The sequence below is a fragment of the Notothenia rossii genome (assembly GCF_949606895.1).
Source record: "Notothenia rossii genome assembly, chromosome: 11".
Taxonomy (NCBI): Eukaryota; Metazoa; Chordata; class Actinopteri; order Perciformes; family Nototheniidae; genus Notothenia; species Notothenia rossii.
Window position 1 is genome coordinate 34,650,478 of NC_136910.1, and position 23,364 is coordinate 34,673,841.

Genomic DNA, 23,364 nt, shown 5'->3' on the forward strand with positions numbered 1-23,364 from the left:
CGGAGATGTCATACCCGCCACCGCTGTGCCTTCACCTGCGGCCGGGCAGCGCTCTTTCCTGCTGGGGACCACCGGGTTGTTGACGCCCGTTCCCACGTCGCAGAACAGCGACCCGGTTTTTTACGTCTGGTGGAGGTTTTCTTCGTTCGCCATGACGCCTCCTGCGGCCCCCCTTTCGTCGGCCCGTTCCATGACCTGGCCCTCACCTGCGACACCACCCTCCTCGGCCCCTGTGGTGCTTCCTCCCGGGCACGAGGATTTTTTTTGTTTCCATGTTCGAATTCTGGGGGGGGGCTTGTATGATGACCACCTATTAATACACTGGGACATAATTCATACATGGAACTACAGTTGGGGGTATTGTTCCCACACGGACATGTTATGCGTTTACTTATGTTGTGTGCCCTCCTAACTTCGCAATCTTTTGCACCTTCCTTGCACCGCCTCTGACTCCCTATCTCTCGGCACTACAGTAGGCTATAGCCTTTCTGTTTGTATAACAGTGAGAGATAAGGATTACAAATCTGCCAGTAAACACACATCTGACCACCAGCTCCAACCATCTCTTCCAAAGAAGGTTTCACAGTGCAGGTCCGAGAGAAACGGAAATAGGTTGAGGTCTTTCTCATTTCTTATCTAGGCTACGGCCGTTCCCGGCGGGTGTTTGGGGATAGCCTGAGGTTAGACCTGAAAAGTGGATCAAAAATGGAATAGGTCGTTTAAATAGGGCAGATGTTTCTGTAGGAGCGGCCTGAAGTATTTTCCTCCAGCAGTGTTCAGCTCAGAGAGAATGCAGAGTTTATTCGTAGTGAACTCAGGAACATGTTTTCTTTGTCAACAAGATTAGCCCATAAAGAGATAGTCCCTCTCTGACAAATAAGGCTATATTTGTGTTATATTTTTTGCACATTTTCCATAACAATTAGGATTATATGGATTATGCACATTTATGTTATCTACCTTAGATCACATCAGGACATTTCTATTGGGCACAAAGTGTTGCATTGTATGCTTTTTAAGCGCATCAAATCTATTTTGCAGTCTAAAATGACATTTTGTTTTAGCCTTGCTTGCATTGTGGCAATGCCAAACGTTTGCAGCTATTTTGCATTTCTTTGTAGACAATTATTGTACAGGTTCTCATAAAATGTGGTGTAAACACTCAATCCCCCCCTATGTAAGCATGGAGATATTTTTGATTACGTTACACCATTGCGTTATCAGATATCAGAAAAATATACATTTGTATTACTTATATTAATTACTCAAATCCGTCAAAAACAAATGGCATCAGCTAAACTTTCTCCAGTGCTTCTTATCAAATGTTACAAACAATCAGAAAACATTTGTACTGCTCTTTGTTGATATCTTTTTGCAAGCTTTTAATGCGTTAAATGCTTATATTGCACTGCTGTAATATTCCTAAAAAGGCAGTGACAGGTGCCAGATGAAAATCTTTCCATCACTATTCTATCACTACATTTGATCTCCATCCTCACTTTGGGAGTGGGTAATGGAGCAGAACTGAGACACTGATGGGATTACAGCCCTGCTGCCATCAAACTGAATGATACTGATGCACACAGCCAGTCCACCATCATTACATCTGATAAAGTGCCACATTTGCTCAACAGAAAACACTCTCAAAAGATAAATAGCATTTGAAAAGATACCACTGTATTTCAAAGCACGAGACATGAACCATCTCTTGTACATAAACACATTTTTATTCAGCCCGATATAGGTTACACATGAAAAAAACAAAACCAAACTAAGAGAACTACTTCCCTTTGCGGAGCTAATGATATGACAGTTTTAAATCAGCTTCTGTCCCCACATGACAGCTGCCAACGTTAGCTGCTGTGAGCTGTGAGGATTGAAGCATAATCACATGCTACGACTGACCTGAGGGCTTCTTTTTTTAAACTCCTTTCTTTAAAAATAATACAAAAAGAAAACATATCCCCTCAGCAGTCTTTATGAATGTTTTCTCACTAAATGATATGGAATGTAATCTTGGAAATGCAGGTAAAAAGAAAAGGAGATAAGAAACTGATGGAATAAAAAAAAAGGAAATCCTGTTCCCAGGCTGCTACTGTGTGCGAGGCATTTAGATACAAAACTCCACCTCAGTCCAGAAGTGTTGGACAAAGGAAACAGAACTGAAGCGCTGTGAATCAGTCTCATAGTCCTCACACGTGGATATGAATAGAAAGCACAAACCTTGATGCTCAATAGTACAAAGGAAATGTACGCGGCTTGCAGATTAGCTTTGGAGTCATAGACACAAAGCAAAGACTGAGGAGGGAAAAGAGGGGGAGGGTCTTAACATATAACTAGTGTTAGTCAGGGGTTTTCTTAACTGTAAATTTCACAAAGTGCACATTTTTGTTTATATTACATCATAACCAATTTTTTGAAATTTCTCATTTTCTATTATATAACAATGAAAAATGGTTAATTCCACATACTCCCAACCTAGCCATAACCACCCCCCTCCCCAGCTGCTATACATCCGAATATAAAAAAGAAATCACTAAATACATGCTGCAATGACGCCCACCGAATTGAATCTATGTCTCCCTGTTTGTTGTTTTAATCCTTGAATCTCTTACAGTACACAGTTACTGTCAGCGTGCGTTTATAGTTAAAATATATATATTAATCTATCATTAAATAGTATGCCTCTTGCACAGTCTTGCATGCATTGAGGAGCATTTTGGGGGCAAGCTGTACAAGGAAGCGTTTGTGGACGGACTCCAGGAACTGTCGCCGCCCGGAAAAGCTTTCCACCCTTTTCTCCTCGTAACCACGTCAGTCCAGTGTGTTTGTCGAGCGAGCATTTTGTTTGTGTGTGTGTACGAGTATGTATTTGTGTATGTGGTCCTAAAATCAAGTTTCAAGAGGAGCTGTGCAGATCACTGAAGTTTTGTTCCAAGCTTTCGTTGTCTGTTCCTACAGTGAATCAAAAACAAAAAAAGGATCGAATCACAAAACCAATGCAACAGCCTCAAACATATTTAAGGCATGGTCAAATCTAATTTTCAAAAGACAGTTATTGGATTTATATCAATGGAATCGCAGCATACAGTGCATTTGCTAACAGGGACAAGCTATACTCACAACAAAGTTTTGCAAAAAAAGTGCATCTGGTGAACTTAACGGGTCTAAACTGAGGAAAGCTAATGCAGCTTATTGACTTCTTATTTAACCTCCTCTGCATATGAATAAACTGCTATATTAATGACAAACAAATTACAGACAGTTCATAGGTGGTACAAATACTTTTTAAAAATAAAATGGGAGCATCTTGTTAGCAAATGAGCTAACAACCTTGCTAAGTAACCGAAAACAGACTAGCTAGCTTGGAAAGTGTTCCCCCCTCTTCCACCTATTACAGCGGTTTCCAATCAATAAACGATGTTCCATTTTGGGAACACAATATCAGGGGAGATAAAGGCACAGTTCAGAGAAAAAATAAAGAAGCTCTGGAAGTGATTGTGACTAACTAGTGGTAAAATGTAACCCTGCATTTAAATAGTCTAGTTGCCTGCTCAGAGTTTTATTGTGAACCCGGAAAGGTTTTATGATAGAAATGTACAGTACGGGTCGACAGCAAATAGAAACTGCCGGATGCTAAATTAGCCTATGTTGGGCAATTTGCACAATTAGCATTAAAGCCGATGGGGACAATAGTTAAAAAATGGCTTGGCCAATTTGGTAATGGTTTTGGGGGTAATTGAGGATGCCGAGTTAATTTCTGACATTTTCATGATCAAAAATGGCAGTTTTAAACAGAAAGCGCCAATATTTGTATTGTCTGTGGGCTGATTTCTTTGTGTCAATTTGGAAGATTTAGGGGACTTCAAAATGTGTACACAGGTGAAGGCTGGTGTGCTACTTTTAATTGTGATCAGGCCTAAATGGTGCTGATGTGGTGTAGAGTGTTCTTAATGATCTTACCTTGCCTCGGATCTGGTCACTGTATACTCAAACCATAAGATGTTGGGGATCAGACTTGTGTCTCGCACCAGGAAGTACTCTGATATTGGCCTACAAATTGGGAGAGAACAAATGAACAGACGGTTTTATCTAGTTATTCAGGCTGCAGACGAATCGTCTTCCCCTGTGACAGAAGAAGGAGGCAGAGAGAAAAGAGAGCACTACTCACCAGGCTGCTATTTTGGGGAACAATGGTGTCAGCATCTCTTGTGTGAAAAAGAACCACATTATGCCAATTGTACAACCAGCCACTCCGCCATAGAAAACCTGGCTCCAGGAGTGATACAACAGGTAGACCCTGAGGCGGAGAAAAATAATGTTCAGGAAAATACAAATTGTGTCTTGATTGTTAAACTAAGTCTAGTAGCATGCACTTTAAATAGTTTCACACTTAGTTATAGAAATATTTAGACAGGAAATAGCACCATTTTGCTTTTAAGTCAAAGTATAACACAGAAACCATAATATAAATGTTCTTGTCCACCAATGCCATAGTTTCACGAGCTTCATAGATTTTTAAAGCTTAAAAAAAACATTTACTGAATTCACACTTCACAGTAGACCTTTACATGAATTTGGATAACCCATTAATAATTAACAGGTTTTTTTTGGTGGCAAATAGAAAATATTTGGGTTTTTGGACATTTGGTAAAACAAAATATCAGGAATATTTCTCGGTATTTTTTTTTATAGACAAGAAAATAATTGTCAGTTCAGTTGATATTAAAAATGACTTGCAGCCCTACCTGCTGTACGAGACTGATAAGGCTGTGCCCAACAGGATGATGGACAGAATGTGTCTCCACAGCAGGTCCACACAGCGAGCATTGTTCGTTTGATGCATTCTGGAAAAAAAGAAATCAGCATGAGTTCTCACCGAACCACAACCTTATGGAACGCACCTAATGAGTGATAATCAAAAATTAGATAATGAAATACATGCCCTGCTGGAATAAACATGTAAATAACACATGCTTATAAACACACTTTATTCACACGAATATGATTTCATCAAACACTTATACAATGCATGCATTCATGACACCATTTTTAAACAGAGTTGCCAACATAAAGTTATTATTGTCTAGATCTATTTTTTTTTTAGCTATTAACCTTAATGAAATTCTTCAATTGTAGAAATTAACAAAAAATATGAGATTTGGGACATGAACATTATATTAGCAAGTTGCTAAACTTTCGCAGCTTCATGTTTCGACCCTTTAAAGCTCTCCAAATACAAAGACAAAACTCACCTTAAATAAAGGAAAAGAAAGAAGTAAACGACAAAGAACCACATTAGCTGGGAATGACTGGAGGGCATCCCATACTCTGTGTGCAGGGTTGTGTGAGCTCCTGAAAAAAAAACAAAAAAACATTTTCAATATGGACCACAATTACATATAAACAAAACACCCAAGTCGAAGCTTAAGTGTGCGTCTCTTACTCTTTAACTTTATACATATATATAAGGTTGCTGGTTGGACACAATTTAATCCATTTGATGAATATTTGCATAGACTGGATTTGAATTGTTTGAATGCCAGAGAGATTGTTTTCTTTGACATGGAACTAATTTCACAATTGATTTATGATTTTGCAGTGATGCTCAGCGCTGATCACCAAACATAAAGTCAGCAGCTTGTTCCTTCACTTCACCTGCACATGGGCGCGGCTCTCTGAAAATGTGCTTCAGCACCCAGTTCACAACTTCATTCAGGATGAGCCCACCGAAGAAGGAAATCTGTAAAAAATAAAAAGAAGTTCACCACTTGAGTGCTTACACATTTCTGGCCTGCCTGACGTCATACTTCAGGGTCCTTTGAGACAATTAACAGTGTGACAAAACTATTTTTAAAGTGGTGCTAAAAGTGCATGTGCAGAACTCACCGTGTGCAGCTCCCGTTTAAACACTATGAGTGTGACAAAACCCACAAGGACTGCTATGGGTAAGAGACTGATGTAGGCCAGCATGTGTCCCGTCAGATCACCTAAGACAGACATTATATAGATACCACTTTTTTAGAAATAGTCTGACATTTTACCTGCATCACAGCAGCTCCATTTGCAACACCAAAACATATGAAATTATAACAATTGTAACAAACACAGACATTTAAAATAACATTACAATCACTGAAGACAACATATTCAGGACCTCTCATCATGCATTTGATCTGGGATTATGGTCCATATTTACTTTTAGGATTGACACAAAAAAGTGCTCAGTGTCGCCAATGTAGTAGGCCCGCATAAAAGTCTCTGACAGAAACGTGTGCCCTTGGCATTGTACTATAATACTGTAAACACTCGTAGGCAAATGTGCAGTGGTGTAAAGTAACTAAGTGCATTTACTCAAGTATTGTGCTTAAGTACAATTTTAAGAGAAGGTTATGCTACTTTGAACTTCTACTCCACTACAATTCAGAGGTAAATATTGTAATACCGTTAGTAACTTTTCAAATGTTGATTAATGATTTGAATTATATTCAACACTTAAATCAGGCTTTAGGGACAATTTGCATAGCGGGTATTTTTTACTTTTGGTACTTTAAAGAGCAACTTGCAGGGTTTTTTTTTTTTTTACTAGATTTATGCTTAACCTTGCCTGAAAATTACAATTAAAAAAGTTAATGCAGGATTTGATATGTTCTACGAGACATAAGGGCAAGAATCCAGAGGGAAAGAAGCCGTTTTGAGCTCTGCTTCTAAAAACTGCTTTTTTTTAAAATATCAAACGCGTCATATTACGTCACATGGGGGAGCAACTTTCTCGGACTCCTTCTCTGCCCAATCCGTGGTAGTAGTTTGTAGTTGGTTTGAGCGGTTGTGATGGGGGGGGGGGGGGTTGACTTGAGCCGTCCCTTTATACTGTCTTTTTACTTTAGTGAGCCGGATCATTTGGCTTGGCTCTCTTAAAGCGCCGGCTGTTTCGGCTCCCAAACGGCTCTTCATGTTACCACAGTTTACCACGGAGCCTCAGTTTGGCGAGGCTCCGGCGCTCGCAGCTCACGCGCGTGCTCCACTAAAACCCCCCCTGCTCATCGTGTCTAAATCGCGCACGTTCCGTGTTGTCCAACGATGCCGGGGAAACGATCTTCAATACTCCGAAAAGAGTCCTACCAGACTCCTTTGCCCCTCCAACGTTATTTCATGCGATAAAAACTCTCGATCTTCTCTCGAATTATTAATATTTGTGGATGCCCTCGGCTCGAGTTCAGGGCATCATTATAGCTATTTTCTCACACCTGGATGTTTTAGCGACGCGAGATACGGCTGATACTTCCGCATTCATTTCTGTTATGGATCAGTATCAACAGTCCTGCCAGTAACGTTACTATATTATCAATACTACTTTAGATATAGCCTGATATATGATTGCTAACTTCACAATGTTGTGATGTGACTGATGTTAGCTAACATTAACTGTAGCTGATTCTTCTCACTCCTCCATTTCTCTCCGATGGCCGTTATTTCTTCTAATCCTTGGCTCCTGGTCTCTTGGACGCCTAGCAGGCTCATAATTATATTGTTGTGGTCCGTCATATGCATTCGAATATTTATTTTCAACCTCTTCTGTGTCAAAACTAGCATTGGGATCCATGTTTATTACTACGTTAGACCGGCCGCTCTCCCCCATGTTACGTCACACGCGGGAAGGCTTTTTTTATGCGGAAGCAAAAATGTCTTACAAAAACGAAGCCAGATGTCACTGTAGTGTATATTTATGTATATTTTATGGACAATCTAGTGCATACATAATTTTCCTACACATTTATTCACTGGTGTCTCTAACCTGCAAGTTGCTCTTTAAGTATATTTTTACTTGAGTGACATTTTGATTGCAGTTATTTTACTTGTAACACTCAAGGTATTTCTGCCTTTATTTAAGTACAAGATCTGAGTACTGCAAATGTGTCTACTCGGCCCAAAAACCTGGCGAGATTCAAATATCTACGTTGCACTTTTGCAGACGGATTCAGTGTTGTTTAAAGATGTTAAAGTTTATAAACCCCAGTAAAGTCGCATAACAGTGGGAGTGACACTTAGGGACTCAGTGAACCCGGATGGTTGAAATATTTAGCAGTAGGAAGCTGCTGTGGCTAAAAAGCAAAACCACCATTTAGATAACTAACACACCACATTATTTTACGTTGTTATTTCAGACATCTCTGTGCAACGTGGTTAATGCTAGCTAATTTACTAATCTGTATGAGGCCAAAGAGCTAGCTCCATTAGCCGCACGAAATAGCTAGTTATTCCCACTACAGTGAGTCATTATATTTGAGTGTTCAGTATGCTTGAATTGTGCGAAATAATTCCTGCAGCACGCGGAATATTTGCTTAATGGTGAGCAAATATATGAAGACCGATATTACGGCAGCTAACAGGCTAGCTAGCCTTCATTGTGGACATTAACTCCGACTGCGCATGCGTCGCTGTCTCACAATTCAGCAGTCCGGGGCTATATTCCTCGCTGGGCTCGACGTTCTACACTGTCTCACTATTTGGCAGTATCACCAACGGCCGTGTTTATTCAGCAGCGCGAAAACACACGGAAATTATAAAAATTCGCAGTGGTTAACATCCTCATTAGTTAAAGAACTATGTTTGGTTTACGTACCTTCCGGGAACTCTACGTGTGTCAGAGATATGGACCGCCATTGAGGTGGTGCCGAGCACTGCTCTTCCAACGCCATCTTACCCGGACACAACCGGGCAAAGTGAAGAAACGCCCAAGACACGTGTCGCACCAATCCGGGAGCGGAGCTCTGAGTCCCCGGCAGAGGAGCCGCCGTCCAATCCCCGCAGATCACCGGAGAGAATATATTTTACCCACAGAGAAGAATTATTGAAGGAAACTAAAAAAAACACAATAGTCCAGCACTTCATGTAAGGTAACTGTACTCATTCAGAAAAAACAAATAATTATCGAGTTACTAATTTAATATATAGGTCTATAGGCTATGTTTATATTTGTATTCTTTATTTGGAGTCACATAGTAATCATAATACAGTTTGATCGACAGATAATTATATTGAGTGACCCAAAAATAGCAAATTAAATTACAAACAGTTAGTACAAATAAATAATAATTAATTGAATGTATAGAAAATGTGCCTACTTGTAACCCTATAGACAAGTTTACGCGCCAAAACACGGGTAGCGCCATAACCCTACACAAATGCACTTCATTTCCGCCGGAAGTCTTTTGCACAGCGTCTGTCGGTGTAAACCGATGTAAACATTCAGACGGGCACTGGTGTAAACACAGCGATTTCGATGCTAACAGTGATGCTAGCTTGGGAACACGATTCTACTTCTTTGACTGGAGATGGCGTTACTCTCCCCCACCCGAATTCAGTGCAAAACTGGGAGGATAACATGACGACGTGGCCCAGCATAAAACCAAAATAAACTGCCTTATTTAGGTCATGCCCACAGGAGCCAACAGTTGTCTGTTGTTTACATAATGCACAATTTACATGATCTCTTTATGCTGTGCAATATATCATATGTGCCTGTACTGTTTGAGTGAAAATAAAGTTTGATGTAATTTCATTTCATTATTGCACTGTTATTGCATTATTGCATTTCATATGTTCCTTAGAGTGCTACAATTTCTTTTAACACAGTTCATCATTCATATTAAGCTCATACTGTACATAAATAACACTGAATGAATTAATTGTTGAGAGGAAACTAAAGAAATGGCTTCAACAAGAAAGATCACATGTTTAATCCTAACAGGTATTACAAATTAAAATATAAAAGCAGCCCACACAATTACATCACTATGAAAATATTCATATATAATATTAAAAAATACAATGCATGCAGTATTTGTTGTGTTTATCTGTATTTAATGAACAACATGGCTGGGTGCTGGGTGCTGGTTTGTGGTCGTAGCACTCTCTATCTAACCACTCGTTCAGGTGCTTTCTCGAGTGATTGCAACCAACTACCACACACGTAGTTCCCGAACCACTTTTCTTCATGTTGTAATTGTTATATCCTCTTTGTCTCTGCGATATCAGTGCTTTGTCGGCACAACGGAGCTAGCTAGCAAAACAAACCCAGTCCGCCAAAACGGAAGTGCATTGCATCGAAGGGAGGAGTTCAGGATGTAGAGCGGAAACGGCTCAATAACTTGTGTATATGTTTTCTTTATTTAAGCAGGTTAATTGAGATTAAAATCTTTCTCAAGAGGGCAGCATATCGCAAACACCACAAACAGACATAAGATAAGATGTACTTTATTGATCCCAAATTGGAAAATGTTTTCGTTGCAGCACCATGTCAAAGCAGGGCATTGTACAGCATAATAACGGCTGTTAGCCCACATTCATTAAAGGGGATTTTTGCAAGTAAATATATGCATGTAGGATGACTACTTTTGTTAAAGAGATATACAATTATTATGTTAAATAAAGCCATGATCAAGGGGATAGTTCTCATTTCAACTCTGGGGTGACAGGACATTGTCTAACTCTTCATTTACCGAATTATTTTGAATTTGTATGCTCCAATGTGGTCTGTTGTGCATCAATGTATGATGGAAATGTCTTAAAAAAGCCCATGTCATCTACATGAGTTACAAATAGCAAATAGTCAGAAGAATATATAATATATAATATATATATATATATAAAAATAAATAGCAGAGACTGATACTGACCTCCAAGCTCTTTTCAAATCACATTAAATCAGTCAAGAACATTAAGTGCACACAAACTGACAAACCAGGACACACAGTAAGTCAACTGTAAAACCTGAGACTGCAAACTCCATAATTTCCTTATTGGAGTACCTCTAATTGTTAAGCAACCTTAAAGAGCAAGTGCAGCGTTATGGAATAGACTATCAGCCAGAAAGGATTGAACATATTGAGATGTCATGCATGTTTCAAATCAGACCAATGTTGAAGTCTGATGAATGCATATATTCATAGAGATTAAATGTGTTTTTCAGGAGATAAAGAATGCCTGTGATATACTGTAGTTATATTTAGGACTAATATATGTTTAAAAAAGTTTTGGTAAAGTCATGATAATTAAGATAGGTTGTATATTTTGATTATATCCCCTGGATAAACATGCTTTAAGGCAAATGTAAGGATATTGCATAAAAATATTTCCCAAAAAAGTACAAAAGGAGTCAGGCACCCTCCACTGGCCTAACATTGAATCACTACTGACTCTACAATCATCTTATTTTTTGGTGAGACACAAAATACAGTGAGCTGCATCAGTTGGGAAAAGGCATCATAAACATATTGTTTAATAACAAAATAACATTTAACATGGAGAATCAAAATCAATTTACAGTGTGCTGGCATTGTAATTTAACAATAGAAAAAGACAAAAGGCATGAATAGGACACTTATAATATACAGCAGTGAATTTTGAAAGAGAACAAAAATATTCTTTCCACATGTTGGCCATCTGAAATCCTCATTCAACTCTATAATCATGAATACACACTAAGTAGGAGAGTCCAAGCCTGAATATTTCACGTTCAATTAGACGGTTATAAATGGGCTTGTAAAATAATAGCCTGGCTCTAAATCTTGCAGGGATACAATGATTGATGCATTTGAAAGAATCTACACTGTTAACATGCAGGGTATTCATTTCTGCAGACCATAATGTGAACACAAGATTAATATTAGCATTTCCTTTCTGCAACTGCATTGGCATGTTCCACATGTGACAGTATACATTACCAGGACTAAAGCCTGAGAGAATGGATTGGATGATGACACGCCGTCAAAATCAAAATAACAAAGGTTATTTTAAAGATGGAGACTAAAACCAACACTTTGGAAAGTAAGCACAATAAACCATTTCCATTGTAAAATTGTATGGGAAAGATCTTTTCTCTAATATACAGCATTTATGCTCAAAAATGTGTCAGTTCTATGATGCAATAATGATGCAATTTGCACAGTTAAACTCTCAAAGGGATTATTAGAAAAAAAAAAGGGTTGTTGGAAATTCCTGCATCTTTCTGCTTTTCTGACAAAGTGCAAAATGAATCAAAACACAAAGCTTCACATCTGAATTTCAAAGACGTGTTGCAACAAGAGCAGGATTTGGATGATCAAGACCACAAAACACACATGTATATGATTTTGAATAAAGACTTGCTGATTTGTATGATAAACTAATGAAAGATCTGTGAAACTATATATTTTCAGGCAGGAATGTCTTCCCTTTTATCATTCACGCAGGCAACCATAAGCATACATACTGTGCTTCTACTGCAGATAACAATAAATAACCTTTTGAATCACATTCCATTGAGATCATTTAGTATTTGACAGTTCAAACAAACAATCTGCTGTGTGCTGCATATCACATATCTGCTTTTACAGTAGTGTAATGATCCATGTTGGCATCTTATGGCCCCTTCAGTGTCTCTGTTCACAGAAAACAAAGTCAGGGTTAATATCAGTGCACTTATAGGTTACAGTCAGACTTTACAACAAACAACAATATCCTCACTAGCACTATGGCACGGTTTCATTTAGTGTGTCCATTTTAGATTGTGTATAGCAATGGAGAATGCCCAAGTGCTCTTAATCAATTATAAAAAGGGGGATTTGTGGGTATTTTCAAAGTCTCTAAAGGTGTAATCATGGAGGACAATTTGACATGTCACAGAAGGAAAGGCACTAATGTAAATAATACAAATATAAGGGGGATAACCACCAACCAAGTTACTTAAAACAATTGGAGAAACAGTTGTTGTTGTTGTAATCCTGCTGTCAATGAAGCGGATTCAAAAACATAACCTCTTTGCAATGTTCATGAATAAAGGCTGGTTTAACTTATAGTTATCGAGTGCTTTTCTTTCTATGACAAGTCCAAATATTTGCAGTGAAAAATAAGTCTCAGTAAAACTGGTTTATAATCTGCTTCCCCTGAACGTTTTCACATCCAGCAATCTTAAAGAAAAACCTTATGCATGAATAACTATTGTTACACATTTTACAATCAAAACATTGATTTAGTTCTTGATATACCTTTTTAAAAAGGGAACTACATTTCAGGCCCACACATTTTAAATCAATTTAAGTGGTTCAACCAATTAAAAAGTATTTCCATTATGACATTTTAAGAAAATAAATCTTCAAGCACATCACAAAGTCACAAAGTCCTAATTTTGATTTCAAGCCATCATTTCACTCATTGTTTTCTAGGATCACGGATGTGTTTGAGGACTTTTCTTTCTGGCAATAAAGATATCCTGTCACAACTGCTATTGTGTTATTAGACGTTTATTTGAATGTCTCTGTGGCACTAAAAACGAAAAAATATTCATTTCATCTTTTGCCATGTAAAATCTGAGGGTAACACTTTACAAAACCTTTTGTTTCACAGCTGAATCACTGCTATGTCCCCTTTGCATTAGAAGACAGCTTTGATCTGGGGTCAAAATAACACTTTGGGATGATTCAACTTAAGTTACCATTTTGACATGACGTCCTTACATGCAGCGAAGTCCTGGGATATGTGACATCTTTAGCCTGCTAGATGAAACCAAATTGGAATAAATACGTATTTTTAAAGAGGGATTCAAGGACAATCAGTGACAACGCTTACATACACAATAATATAGCAAATTGGATAAGGTTCATGTAAATACAATTAGGTCTTAATTTGAATGTAGCTTTTCCCCCACAAAGACAATGGAAATGTCGATATTCAGGTTCAAAACCAACATTTATTTAAAACATGATGAAAGCTTTATATACCAACAGGTTTTACTGAATATGTGCAAATAATCAAAACGCCCATCTTTTCAAGAAGGTGGTTGAAGGATTGAAAGAGGGAGGCTCTGTTTTGAATGGTGTCTGCCATCAATTGAAAACTTTGTAACAATCCTAAACTGACAGCTGCATGTAAATTAGCTTTGCAACAGCACTCCAGGAATATTTACTTTTTCCGAAATAAGGGCAAAAAAACGGAATATTTTGTGCATGTAAACGTAGTCAGCTGGCCCAGCCTGTTAGGATTTATCACGCCTTTTTTGCAAACATCCTTCCCCCTTGAATATAAAACACACACAAACGCACATTTGTGGACAGACTCTCACGCCATTTCTTTTCACAAAAAAAGACGACCATGATATCCCACAAGTCCGATGAATGGGAGGTCATAATGCAGCGACTGGTTCTCAGAGGCGACCCATATGGATTTATTTAGCAGAAGCTCCTGGTCTTTATGTGTTGGGAGCGCTTCATTCTGGTGTTTTCAGGAAATATTCATGTCACCAAACAAGGCAGAGACAAGTCCTCTGACATTACGTGAGGACGAAACGCCTTGAAACACAGCAGCTGATAAGGAGGGAGAGACTGAATCATATTATCCAACCGGTCTCCCTCATACCATTGATCTGTCAATGTGAGAGCAATCCTCTCACATTAAGGTGTGTTGGATGAACACAGATGAATGAATGATTGAATCCAGTGTTGATTACAGAATGAGCTCCATTACCTATTAGCCCGTATGAACCCAGTGAAGCACTCAGTTCTCACAGTTGGGCCCTGAAGACTCCTCCGTGTCACTGGGCAGGACCCCATTGAGCTCCACCAGGCTGTTTATCCCCAGATACCCCAGTAAAATCTCACTCCGGCGGTGGGAAAGGTTCAGGAGGTCCTCGGCCAGACACTGAGTGGAGGTGAAGCGCACCTTGTCATGATCAAACATGTCCTTCAGGTACTGCACGATTTGTTGCTGCAGAGAGAAGGAGAAATACAACATAAATGTTGAAGCTAACTTTTAAACTTGATTTTAAAATGTGGTATTCATCAAGTCAATTAGAAATAAAAAACATGGGACGATAGGGTCCCGTTTGAAAATATTCTTCGACTTTAATACCTAACTAATTTATAAATGAAGTTTAGTTAAGTTGTCATTGTTCTCACCTAGCCTATGAAAACTTTTGTTTGATATCTTATGAAGCTTTGGAGTTTATAATGACACATCTCGACTTTATAGAAGTACAACATTGTGCTTTGTAACATAGGCTTTATGTTACACATCTGAAGGCTTGAGTTCTGAGGATCTCATGTTGCTTTTCTCAGAGTCACAGTAGACATTTTACAAGTGTTTTGCAGGTTTACATGGTCCTCCTCATGATGAATAAACAGACCTTTATGTGTTAACTGTGTCTAGTACCAACACTAACTTGCTTTCCAACATCTTGTTAAAACCTCAGCTTCTTCTTGGTTGTGTTTGCTCTCACCTTGAAAATAGTGCACACTTCACTTAGGTGTTGCCTTGGTCCCAAAAAGCCAAAAGCCAAAACTGGGCTCACGTGTTCTGATATGGCATAGAAGTGGGAGATAAAACCATCAGGAACCTATGGAGAGCAGGAAGAAAAACTCTATTAAATTAAAGAAACAGGTATGCAATAAAACCTTAAATAATCTTTAAATGTGCTCAAACTCACCATTAGAAGACGCCTTTTTGCTTTTAGCACAGACCAGCAAGCAGTTGCTAGGGCCTATTGTGAAAATACATTTATGTTACTTATGTGACGAGAAACTATCTGGTGGCATAAGCAAGGAATTGGTGTGTGTTTGTAAATGTGTGTGTTTAAATTAACCGTTTCTTTAAAGCTGTTAGAGAGCCAGCGGTTCCTCAACACAGCCACCACAGAGGAGGGGGGGCTCTCCAGGTCTTCAAATGCATCCATCAGGATGAAGTCCAGCACAATGTCAAAGAAGTTCATACACACCACCTGCAGAGATTACACCAGTACATTGGGTTAATGTTACTCTACAAGTCAATCAGTCATACTATATGTTATATACAGTTACATAAATAAGTATGTCTATTTGATCCACCCAGTTAAAACAAGTCTACAGATTTTAAATCAAAATTTTAACCTGAACTTAACGTATTACTTCTCTTGTTTAAAGAGACCCTATTATGCTTCTCCCAATAATTCCCACAAATATGTCCTCTTAAAATGGTTATCTGTATGATCCATGTAAAAGAAAATGTACCAAAATAGGAGACCACCTGCAAGTAGAGATTCACTCTCTTAAAAATCAGAATTGGTCAGCAAAATATTTCCTTTAAAAAATGTACTCTGCAAATGATTAATGACAAAGAATATGCATTTGACACGTTCATAAAGCCTTGAGCATACACAAGGCGCGTTCACACCGGAGTACTTTTAACCATACTTTTCCCGTTTAGTTCTGTCTGGAATTTTGCGTTCACACCAAAAAGAGAACTTAGTTCCGAGAACTTTTACCCCCATGTTTAGTGCCTGCTAGAGAGGTGTTACTATCCTGGGGAGAAAAAGTACCATTTTCGATTGGCAGGGCGAATTGCAAAACCATGCCAGTAAACCCAAAGCAGAAGAAGAAGAAGTGACGTCAGCGGCTTCATTTGCATAGTCTTCCCTCAGAGAACTTATTCCGGTGTGAACGCGTTCTGTACTTAGTTCCATGGGGGTACTAAGTGCTGACACTAAGTGCTGGGCACTAAGGCCCCGGCCACACGAGGACGAAAACGGTCGTTTGCGTTACTGTTTAGTGTCATATAGACCGTTCGGCCACACGAGGACGACCGAATATGACAGTAAACAACTGCGGAAACGATAAAGGGTCCCAAGGTGGATAGAACGGCATACGCAACGCTCTGGGGGGTCCAACGGCTCCGTGTGTGCGCCCTATACGATCATCTTCTGATAATGATGACACAATTGCCCCGCCTCTCCCCACCTCTGCTACTCACCCCCGCGTCAAAATAAACTGCACACTGAATTCAGATTATTTATCTTTCTCTCGATATGGACATAAACGCGAGTGAATCTGACAGGACGGAGACACGCAGCTCTGCTCACCTGCAGCTCCTCCCGCTGTGATGCAGCGGTGAACGGAGCAAAACACACACACTTCAAGTCAGATCATCGCCCTTAGCTATTTTAATTACCTCTCAAACTACCTAAACTAGTTATAAATATGTTTATTTTTACTGTCGGCCGGGTCACTCATTACTGGATCAGCTGCTGCTTGAGACAGACACTGACGCTGTCAGAAGAGAGGGAAGAAAAAGAGAGGCTCCGTGTATTATATTATATGGATTTGTTATTCATTTGTTTTAAAGCTCAATAAATAGCAAAGAAGACCTTTGACTGGCACTTTTATCATTTTGTCCGGAAGATTTAAACTTTAACACACGTTGACTGGCGAAAAACTCTGCCCGGTTCCCTCGGCCCCCACCGCGGAGAATAAACAAACAGAAGGGCAACCATGACAACCATGCTTCTTCGCTGCTTTTGTGGAGGAAGTTACAGCGCCACGTACAGGCTCCTGCATATGTACTGCAGCTTCTCCAGCGGTTGGAGCTAAACGGAGCTGTCTCGTGTGGACAAACACTATCCGGTGAATATTGCGTGTGGACGGAAGCTTTTTTGCGATTGCGTTTGCGTTAATCCTATGCGTTTAGCCGTATGCGTCCTCGTGGAGCCGGGGCCTAAGTGCAGCAAAGTACTTGGTGTGAAAGCGATTACACATACACACTTTAAGTTCTTAGGAAAACGTTATTGTTCTCAAGTATTTAACGCAAGTCAAAGTAAGTAAATTATGTTGCACTTAAATAAGAACGGATTGTTTGCCAGTTACACAATCGCCACCAGCCTGACTCTAAAATGAGCCTTACTGTGAGTAAAGTGCAGAGTGATCTAACTGTGGGCTGATCTTCAGTTAAAGTTTAATTCAGGTTAGCCAGTTTACATAAACCCTGTGACAAAGTATCCTTGTTTCCCTGAGTAAACTAATCCAAACACAGTGAGATAAATGATGCGAGTGCTCACCCCCCGACCCTCCAGCTCCATCTTGGTGACGGGCCATGTTTCCTCTCTCTTTGTGTAGAGCAGCATGTCCTCGTAGCTCTCCAGGAAGCCTTTGGGACTCTGTGTTAACGCAACAAACAACACACAGACTTAATAGTTACTGATGTACAAATGTGTCCAGAGAAATAGAAGACTGTCCCGTTTATACGTGAAGATGTAAATGAGTAGTGTTTTTACCTTGTTTGCCTTCACCATTAACCCTGCAATCATTTGCTTCCCGGTCTCCATGAAAAATGTGCGGTGAGTTTCATCTAGCAACAGGAACTGAAAAGAAAAGCATCATCTCATTAGATATCCGAGTTCTACATATCTCTGACTTGAAGTGTAATACATGGCATTTGCTGTAGTAGATAAACGCAACAGAGTTTAACACCTCCAAAATATAAACATTTCTGCTTCAACTTCGGCTCTGCAATTGTCAATGCATGAAACTGGTTTTTTTCCTGAGACTGAAGAACAAAGCTTAAAATCTAAAGTTCTAAAGATAAAAGTATCATCCATTTATGTTTTCTTTATGTATATATTTTGTACCTTTCCAAAGCATAATTCAACAGAACAGAGACCCCTGGCTCTACCTGCCTATGGGTGCTAAGACTACACCTGAACAAAGGTTGCATATTACAAACTCCGGTAGGTTAGAGTCTGGCTACAAGGTTTCTACAAGGGTGTCATTACATTGTGTATGAGATCATGAATGGGGGTCCAGCAAAACAAAAAAGCAATCTATATTAGAACAGGAACCAAGCATTGCTAAGTATAACCTAGCTCGTGAAGCTTATTTATAACCACAATGTTGGAAAAGGACCGACATTTAGAAGTGGGTTTAAAAGGCTGAACAAAGGGGAGGGGATTATGACAATGATTGCAACAATCCAAACAAAGAAAAGGATCTGTATAACAAGGGTAGGGTTTAGGAGCTCAAACACACCTGGAATGCTTGTCGCACACATTGGAGCTTGGCAAGGAAGTCTTGGTCCCCAAAACATTCAAGTAATTCAGTCCTGGGAAAAAAAGAAAGACAGATGTATGAAGCTCAATGAAACACTGACAAAGAATCCTTTTATGAAGTTGAAAGGGCAAACGTGTAAGCAGAGAAGAATCTAGAATACACATGCAGAGGACAGTCATATTCCTCTTCCTCTTGTTCTTCTTCTTCTTCTTTAGTTGTTTTGGCTAGTTGATTTTTGCAGGGGCCATGACTCAGTTCAATGTTTACTCACTAGCTTTGTTTTTTGTTTTGTCTAAGGGAAATATCTGGTAATTTAGCTGCTACAGTAAATGCTCCATTATGTTCTTCACCAGCTAACGGATAACTTTTTCTTTGTGCTGTTCATTCAGGGTAGGTATTGTGCAGCGGATTTTTTATTGAAAAGTGCAGAATCAGTTGATAATCGGTCGGTTCGTCACTACCGACGACTCCTTTGACATTACACACAAACATTTAACCCACTTTAAGTAAAAAAACAAGATTTAACACAGCACTAATGCAGTTTTTAGCTGCAGTTGTTAAACTTCACAGTTACCTCAGGGACCTATAGGGCACTTTGCCCTCCCGCACCAGACACAAGGCTTCTTCATAGAGAGCTGCAGGCCTCAGAGGCTGGTACACACCTTCCAGAGACATGGCATCAAACAGCTGGACAGAAAAAAAAAAAACAGTATGTGAAGTGTACTTGGTACAAATATAAGTACAAATAAGTGTCTGTTACAATGTATTCCAGTTATTTGGGAACTGACCTCTGCAGCCGAGAAGAACGAGTCGTCGGAGGTAACAGTTGTGGCATCGTCATCGTGCAGTCTGTGGAAACTCTCCACTTGAGGCAAGATAAGAGTTCCTTCACTCTCTGCCAAAGGAACACCACAAACTCTGACTGACAGGGCAAGAATCGAAACACAGGTCAAAACAGGAATATGAAGAGTGTAGCCCCAATGTAAAAAACAGAAACGGTATTCCTACTGATACACACCAGGACTGCATCATCCTACGGCAATAATGAACCATAACGAGTTATTTTTGTCATCGAAACTCAGCTATTCTTCAAACTTGTGCCTGTAATCCAAATGTGTTCCCCTTGATTAATAATATCGTTAAACCTTATACGTGAAACCAACATGACGCTTACCGAAATCTGCTAGCACGCTGTCTGTCGGGATACTGCTGCCAAAATCCTCCTGCAGGTGGTAGGCCCTGTGCAGAAGGGTCTCCAACTTCTCAGCAAACACGTTATTATGGGATTCAACCTGTAATGAAAAGGGAAAAGCATAAAACAGGTAAAGATCATGGATTTGTATGTTAAAAAAAAAGGGCTTTAGTCCAGGATCAGTTACATTACCTTTCATTGTAATTCATTAGAAATGTGCAACAAAGAAAAGCAGGTGAAATCCCAGCTAAACAATGCAATTCTAGTCTGTATGCAAGCTGGAAAGTCATTCAACCATGTAGAAGAGTTTCATGCAGTTTGTATTGGTAATCATTGTTAGATTGGTTACCATAGGAAGCTCAGCACATGCGGCCCCCTGCAGAGCGAGGCTGTGGTTGCTGGAGGACGAGCTGGGCTGATGGCGGATATTCAGGGCCTGCTCCCACTTTCGTAGAGCTTCCTCAAACAGCTCCATCCCTTCAAGCAATAGAGTGGTAAGACTTTAGCAAACTGTTTATTTGTGAGCTTGAAAATAAAGGTTTGAGATGGAAAGTACTGCAAATGGCACAGAAAAACAGAGTTACAGTGTTTGGAGTTACTTCTTAGTTGTTTCAGTAATAGGGCAAATCCTCATATCAAAAAAGCAGCTAATTGCAGGTTTAAGGGACCTGAGTTTGTACGGTGTAAAGAGCAAATAATTCAAATTCTTCATGAAGGCTAATCCAAATACCACAGCACTACGGCTCCAAGAGTCCAACAATAACCTTATTAAACCCTCAATTTTCTTGACTCGTTCTACATTACCAACAGCAGAAATGTAATGCTGCATTATAGTCATGGGTTGGGGGAAAGCTGTGTTAAACTATCAATATTATCAGATTATTCTAAAACCACATAATAATGACTTTAACATTATACTCAAGATGCAAATGTTACAAGTCATCCAAACCAACTGCAAATTTGAGTATTGTCCCTCCTAGTGCCAATGCAGCATTTGTTTTTTACCATAGTCACCAATAACTGTAGTACTTTATTAATACTAAGAGGTACAATAGAGCAACTTTATAAATAGATACCCATTATATAGAGATTCTCTGCATTTGCATCCTCCATAGCTCCCGACTCTTCCACCACGGGCTCCGCTTCCCAGGGGGTGGACGGATTGGCAGACTGATTTGGAGAGCTTGGGACTCGCATCTATGACAGGAGCAGACAAGACAGAAAAAAAGGCATATTAGAAAAATGTAGAAAAGGGAAAAACTGTGAGCAAAAATGTACAAATATGTTGCAAATAATTAAACTTACAGATGCCAGGCTGTGTGAGGAGCTTGAGTGTTTGCTTGGGCCCAGGGAAGAAATTCCACTCATGGTGTCATTGCTGCGATTGCTGGGACTCATCATCTGTCGGCCAGTAAATTGGCCTGTGGAGAGAAAAACATTCTCAATAGATGTTGATACAGCAACCACAAAGCATTTGTTTTAAACCTCTCAAATGACTCTTCGTCCAAACACTGAGTCAAGCACACCTCTCTTTAATGACGAGGGTCTTCCTGTCTTCATCAGCGCCTCAGGTATTCCCACTGTCTTCTGGCCATCCTTCCCTTGTGTTACCTGCTTCCTTTTTCTCCCCCGCCTTTTCAGCTGATGAGCGGTGAGAGCCAATGCGACACTGCCCAGCGCCGTGGCAAACAGCACCTTCTTCAAGCTTGGGGTGAGCTTTAGCTGAGAAAATATGGACTGAAAGCAGAGGAGGAAAACATAAGGTGTTGATATAAAGGGCTCTACCAAAAATAAATTCAGCCATTGTTACTGGGGTTTTTGAAAAGTGCTTGTGTGTACATATGCAAAGCTTAACTGAGGCAATGTTTTTTACCTGCCCAAATGTGGAATAGAGAAACACCGGTATCTCTGCTACAGTCATGGCCAACGCCTGAGCTATGGACATCCCGTCTGCTCGTTTGCATGACATCTTAAAAATGGAAATGCCTTCAGGGCACAGCTATTTTCAAAATCACCCTAATCGAGGTGTTGTCTCTGCTTTGAGATCAGCCAGCTCAGGGCCTGCTGATGAACCGGCTGTCCTCATCCACTCCCCGAGCTTTGGCTCCACACTGGTCCAATGTTCGATTGTAGATTTATTGTCCTTTAATAAAGACATGAATTATGGAAAAGACCAGGTTGTTGCAGCTTCCTCCTTCAGTGATAGATTACATTACAAAGCTTAAGACGATTCATCAAAAGACACTTTATCATCACAGGAACTTTGAAACTGGCTCCAGGGCAAAACTCTCAAGACACAGAATCAACATGCAAAAAGCTGCATTTATAACAGGTTGCATTAACTGTTAAGCAGCCGAGCAGCTTGACACTCTACCAGCTACTAAGCTATCTACGCTGTCTGGTATGCAGCCAGTTGACCAGCCTGCCCCACACCTGGTACACATGACAAACACCAGGTGTTAAACATGAAAGACTGGCTGGCTTTCTCTATTTGGTGCAAAACCAACTAATACAATAAGAAAATCGACTTCTTCTTCTGTTATATAGCACCTTTTATACAATCATGCAGCCCCCAAGTGCTTCACATAGCAAATTGAAACAGAAGACAAAATAACAATGTAAAATAGACAATAAAAACATTTTATAAGCCAATTACAATTAAAAAACAAAGGTTGAAAGTGAATACAAGTCACTATCATAGTGATAGTGACTTGCAAACAGGAGGTTTGCAATCGGAAATTAAGAAAGTAAAAGCAACAGCGAGGTTGCTCGCTGAACAAACATGAAACTAGGTAGCATACAGGCAGCTGAGAACATAAATCATTACAGCCACCACGTTATTAAAATAATAGATACAAATACACAGCAAGCCTGTATATTGTATTTGTTAAAAATATTATTGACAAGCTAAAAAAAACACTCACAAGTAGGCAAAAAGCCCTCAATCTCACAAGCAAAAATGCTAACGTTAGTTAGCATTTTGGGCTAGCCTAGCTCATCTGTCACTTCACATCACAGCATCATGATCCGATCAACCGGACACTGTGAGCAGCGGTGCTTTTAAACTGACATCTCACAGGTTTCACCGGCTCTTTGTACAGCTAACCAGCGGTAACTAACATCATAATCCATCACACAGGTACATACCGTGAGCATTAAAGGCGCTAGCAGGAAAGGGCATTCCTGTGTCACAGTTAGTGAAAGCCGCACACTAGCTTTTTGCTAGGGGGCGGTGTTTTTGGTGCGTAACGATACTGACGCAATTCCAAAGCCAATGGAAGGAGGAGGATAGAGGTTCACTTTTTTTCTTGGACAATCGGATGGAAGGGAGGCGGGATACGTTTT

At 39.7% G+C, this 23,364-nt stretch overlaps 2 protein-coding genes across 6 annotated transcripts; both read right to left on the reverse strand.

Moving 5' to 3' along the window:
• Positions 1-1,708: 1,708 nt before the first annotated feature.
• Positions 1,709-8,801, reverse strand: dolpp1 (dolichyldiphosphatase 1). Its single transcript, XM_079657960.1, has 8 exons — positions 8,624-8,801; positions 5,890-5,990; positions 5,659-5,743; positions 5,256-5,355; positions 4,749-4,847; positions 4,172-4,300; positions 3,964-4,053; positions 1,709-2,955 (listed from the first exon to the last, which is right to left on the reverse strand). Exons 1-8 carry the CDS (start codon positions 8,697-8,699, stop codon positions 2,919-2,921), a joined length of 717 nt encoding a protein of 238 aa, XP_079514086.1. The 5' UTR covers positions 8,700-8,801; the 3' UTR covers positions 1,709-2,918.
• A 2,447-nt stretch (positions 8,802-11,248) lies between these two features.
• miga2 (mitoguardin 2) lies at positions 11,249-23,289 on the reverse strand. 5 transcript variants are annotated; one of them, XM_079657958.1, is made up of 17 exons: positions 23,167-23,289; positions 21,893-22,162; positions 21,546-21,756; positions 21,325-21,440; positions 21,096-21,216; positions 20,369-20,496; positions 20,002-20,119; positions 19,616-19,749; positions 19,402-19,514; positions 18,807-18,879; positions 18,056-18,142; positions 17,840-17,938; positions 15,617-15,751; positions 15,461-15,514; positions 15,254-15,370; positions 14,503-14,742; positions 11,249-12,422 (listed from the first exon to the last, which is right to left on the reverse strand). In XM_079657958.1, the coding sequence occupies exons 2-16, from the start codon at positions 21,986-21,988 to the stop codon at positions 14,533-14,535; spliced, it is 1,812 nt and encodes a 603-aa protein (XP_079514084.1). In that variant the 5' UTR covers positions 21,989-22,162; positions 23,167-23,289; the 3' UTR covers positions 11,249-12,422; positions 14,503-14,532. The 5 variants fall into 5 exon arrangements, with proteins under 5 accessions (XP_079514084.1, XP_079514085.1, XP_079514081.1 ...); XM_079657959.1 differs by having other exon boundaries at positions 11,249-14,742; positions 19,616-19,722; XM_079657955.1 differs by having other exon boundaries at positions 11,249-14,742.
• Positions 23,290-23,364: the final 75 nt, after the last annotated feature.

Coding starts and splice junctions, on each gene's coding strand:
- dolpp1 (XM_079657960.1), bottom strand. CDS start 8,699: ATGGCGTTGGAAGAGCAGTGCTCGGCACCACCTCAATGGCGGTCCATA. Junction 5,356..5,658: donor AGAGCCGCGCCCATGTGCAG/GTGAAGTGAAGG, acceptor TTTTTTTTTCAG/GAGCTCACACAACCCTGCAC. Junction 4,848..5,255: donor TTTCTTTTCCTTTATTTAAG/GTGAGTTTTGTC, acceptor CTTTTTTTCCAG/AATGCATCAAACGAACAATG.
- miga2 (XM_079657958.1), bottom strand. CDS start 21,988: ATGTCATGCAAACGAGCAGACGGGATGTCCATAGCTCAGGCGTTGGCC. Junction 18,143..18,806: donor GTGTGCGACAAGCATTCCAG/GTGTGTTTGAGC, acceptor TTTTCTTTTCAG/TTCCTGTTGCTAGATGAAAC. Junction 14,743..15,253: donor AAGTGTGCACTATTTTCAAG/GTGAGAGCAAAC, acceptor TTCTCTCTGCAG/CAACAAATCGTGCAGTACCT.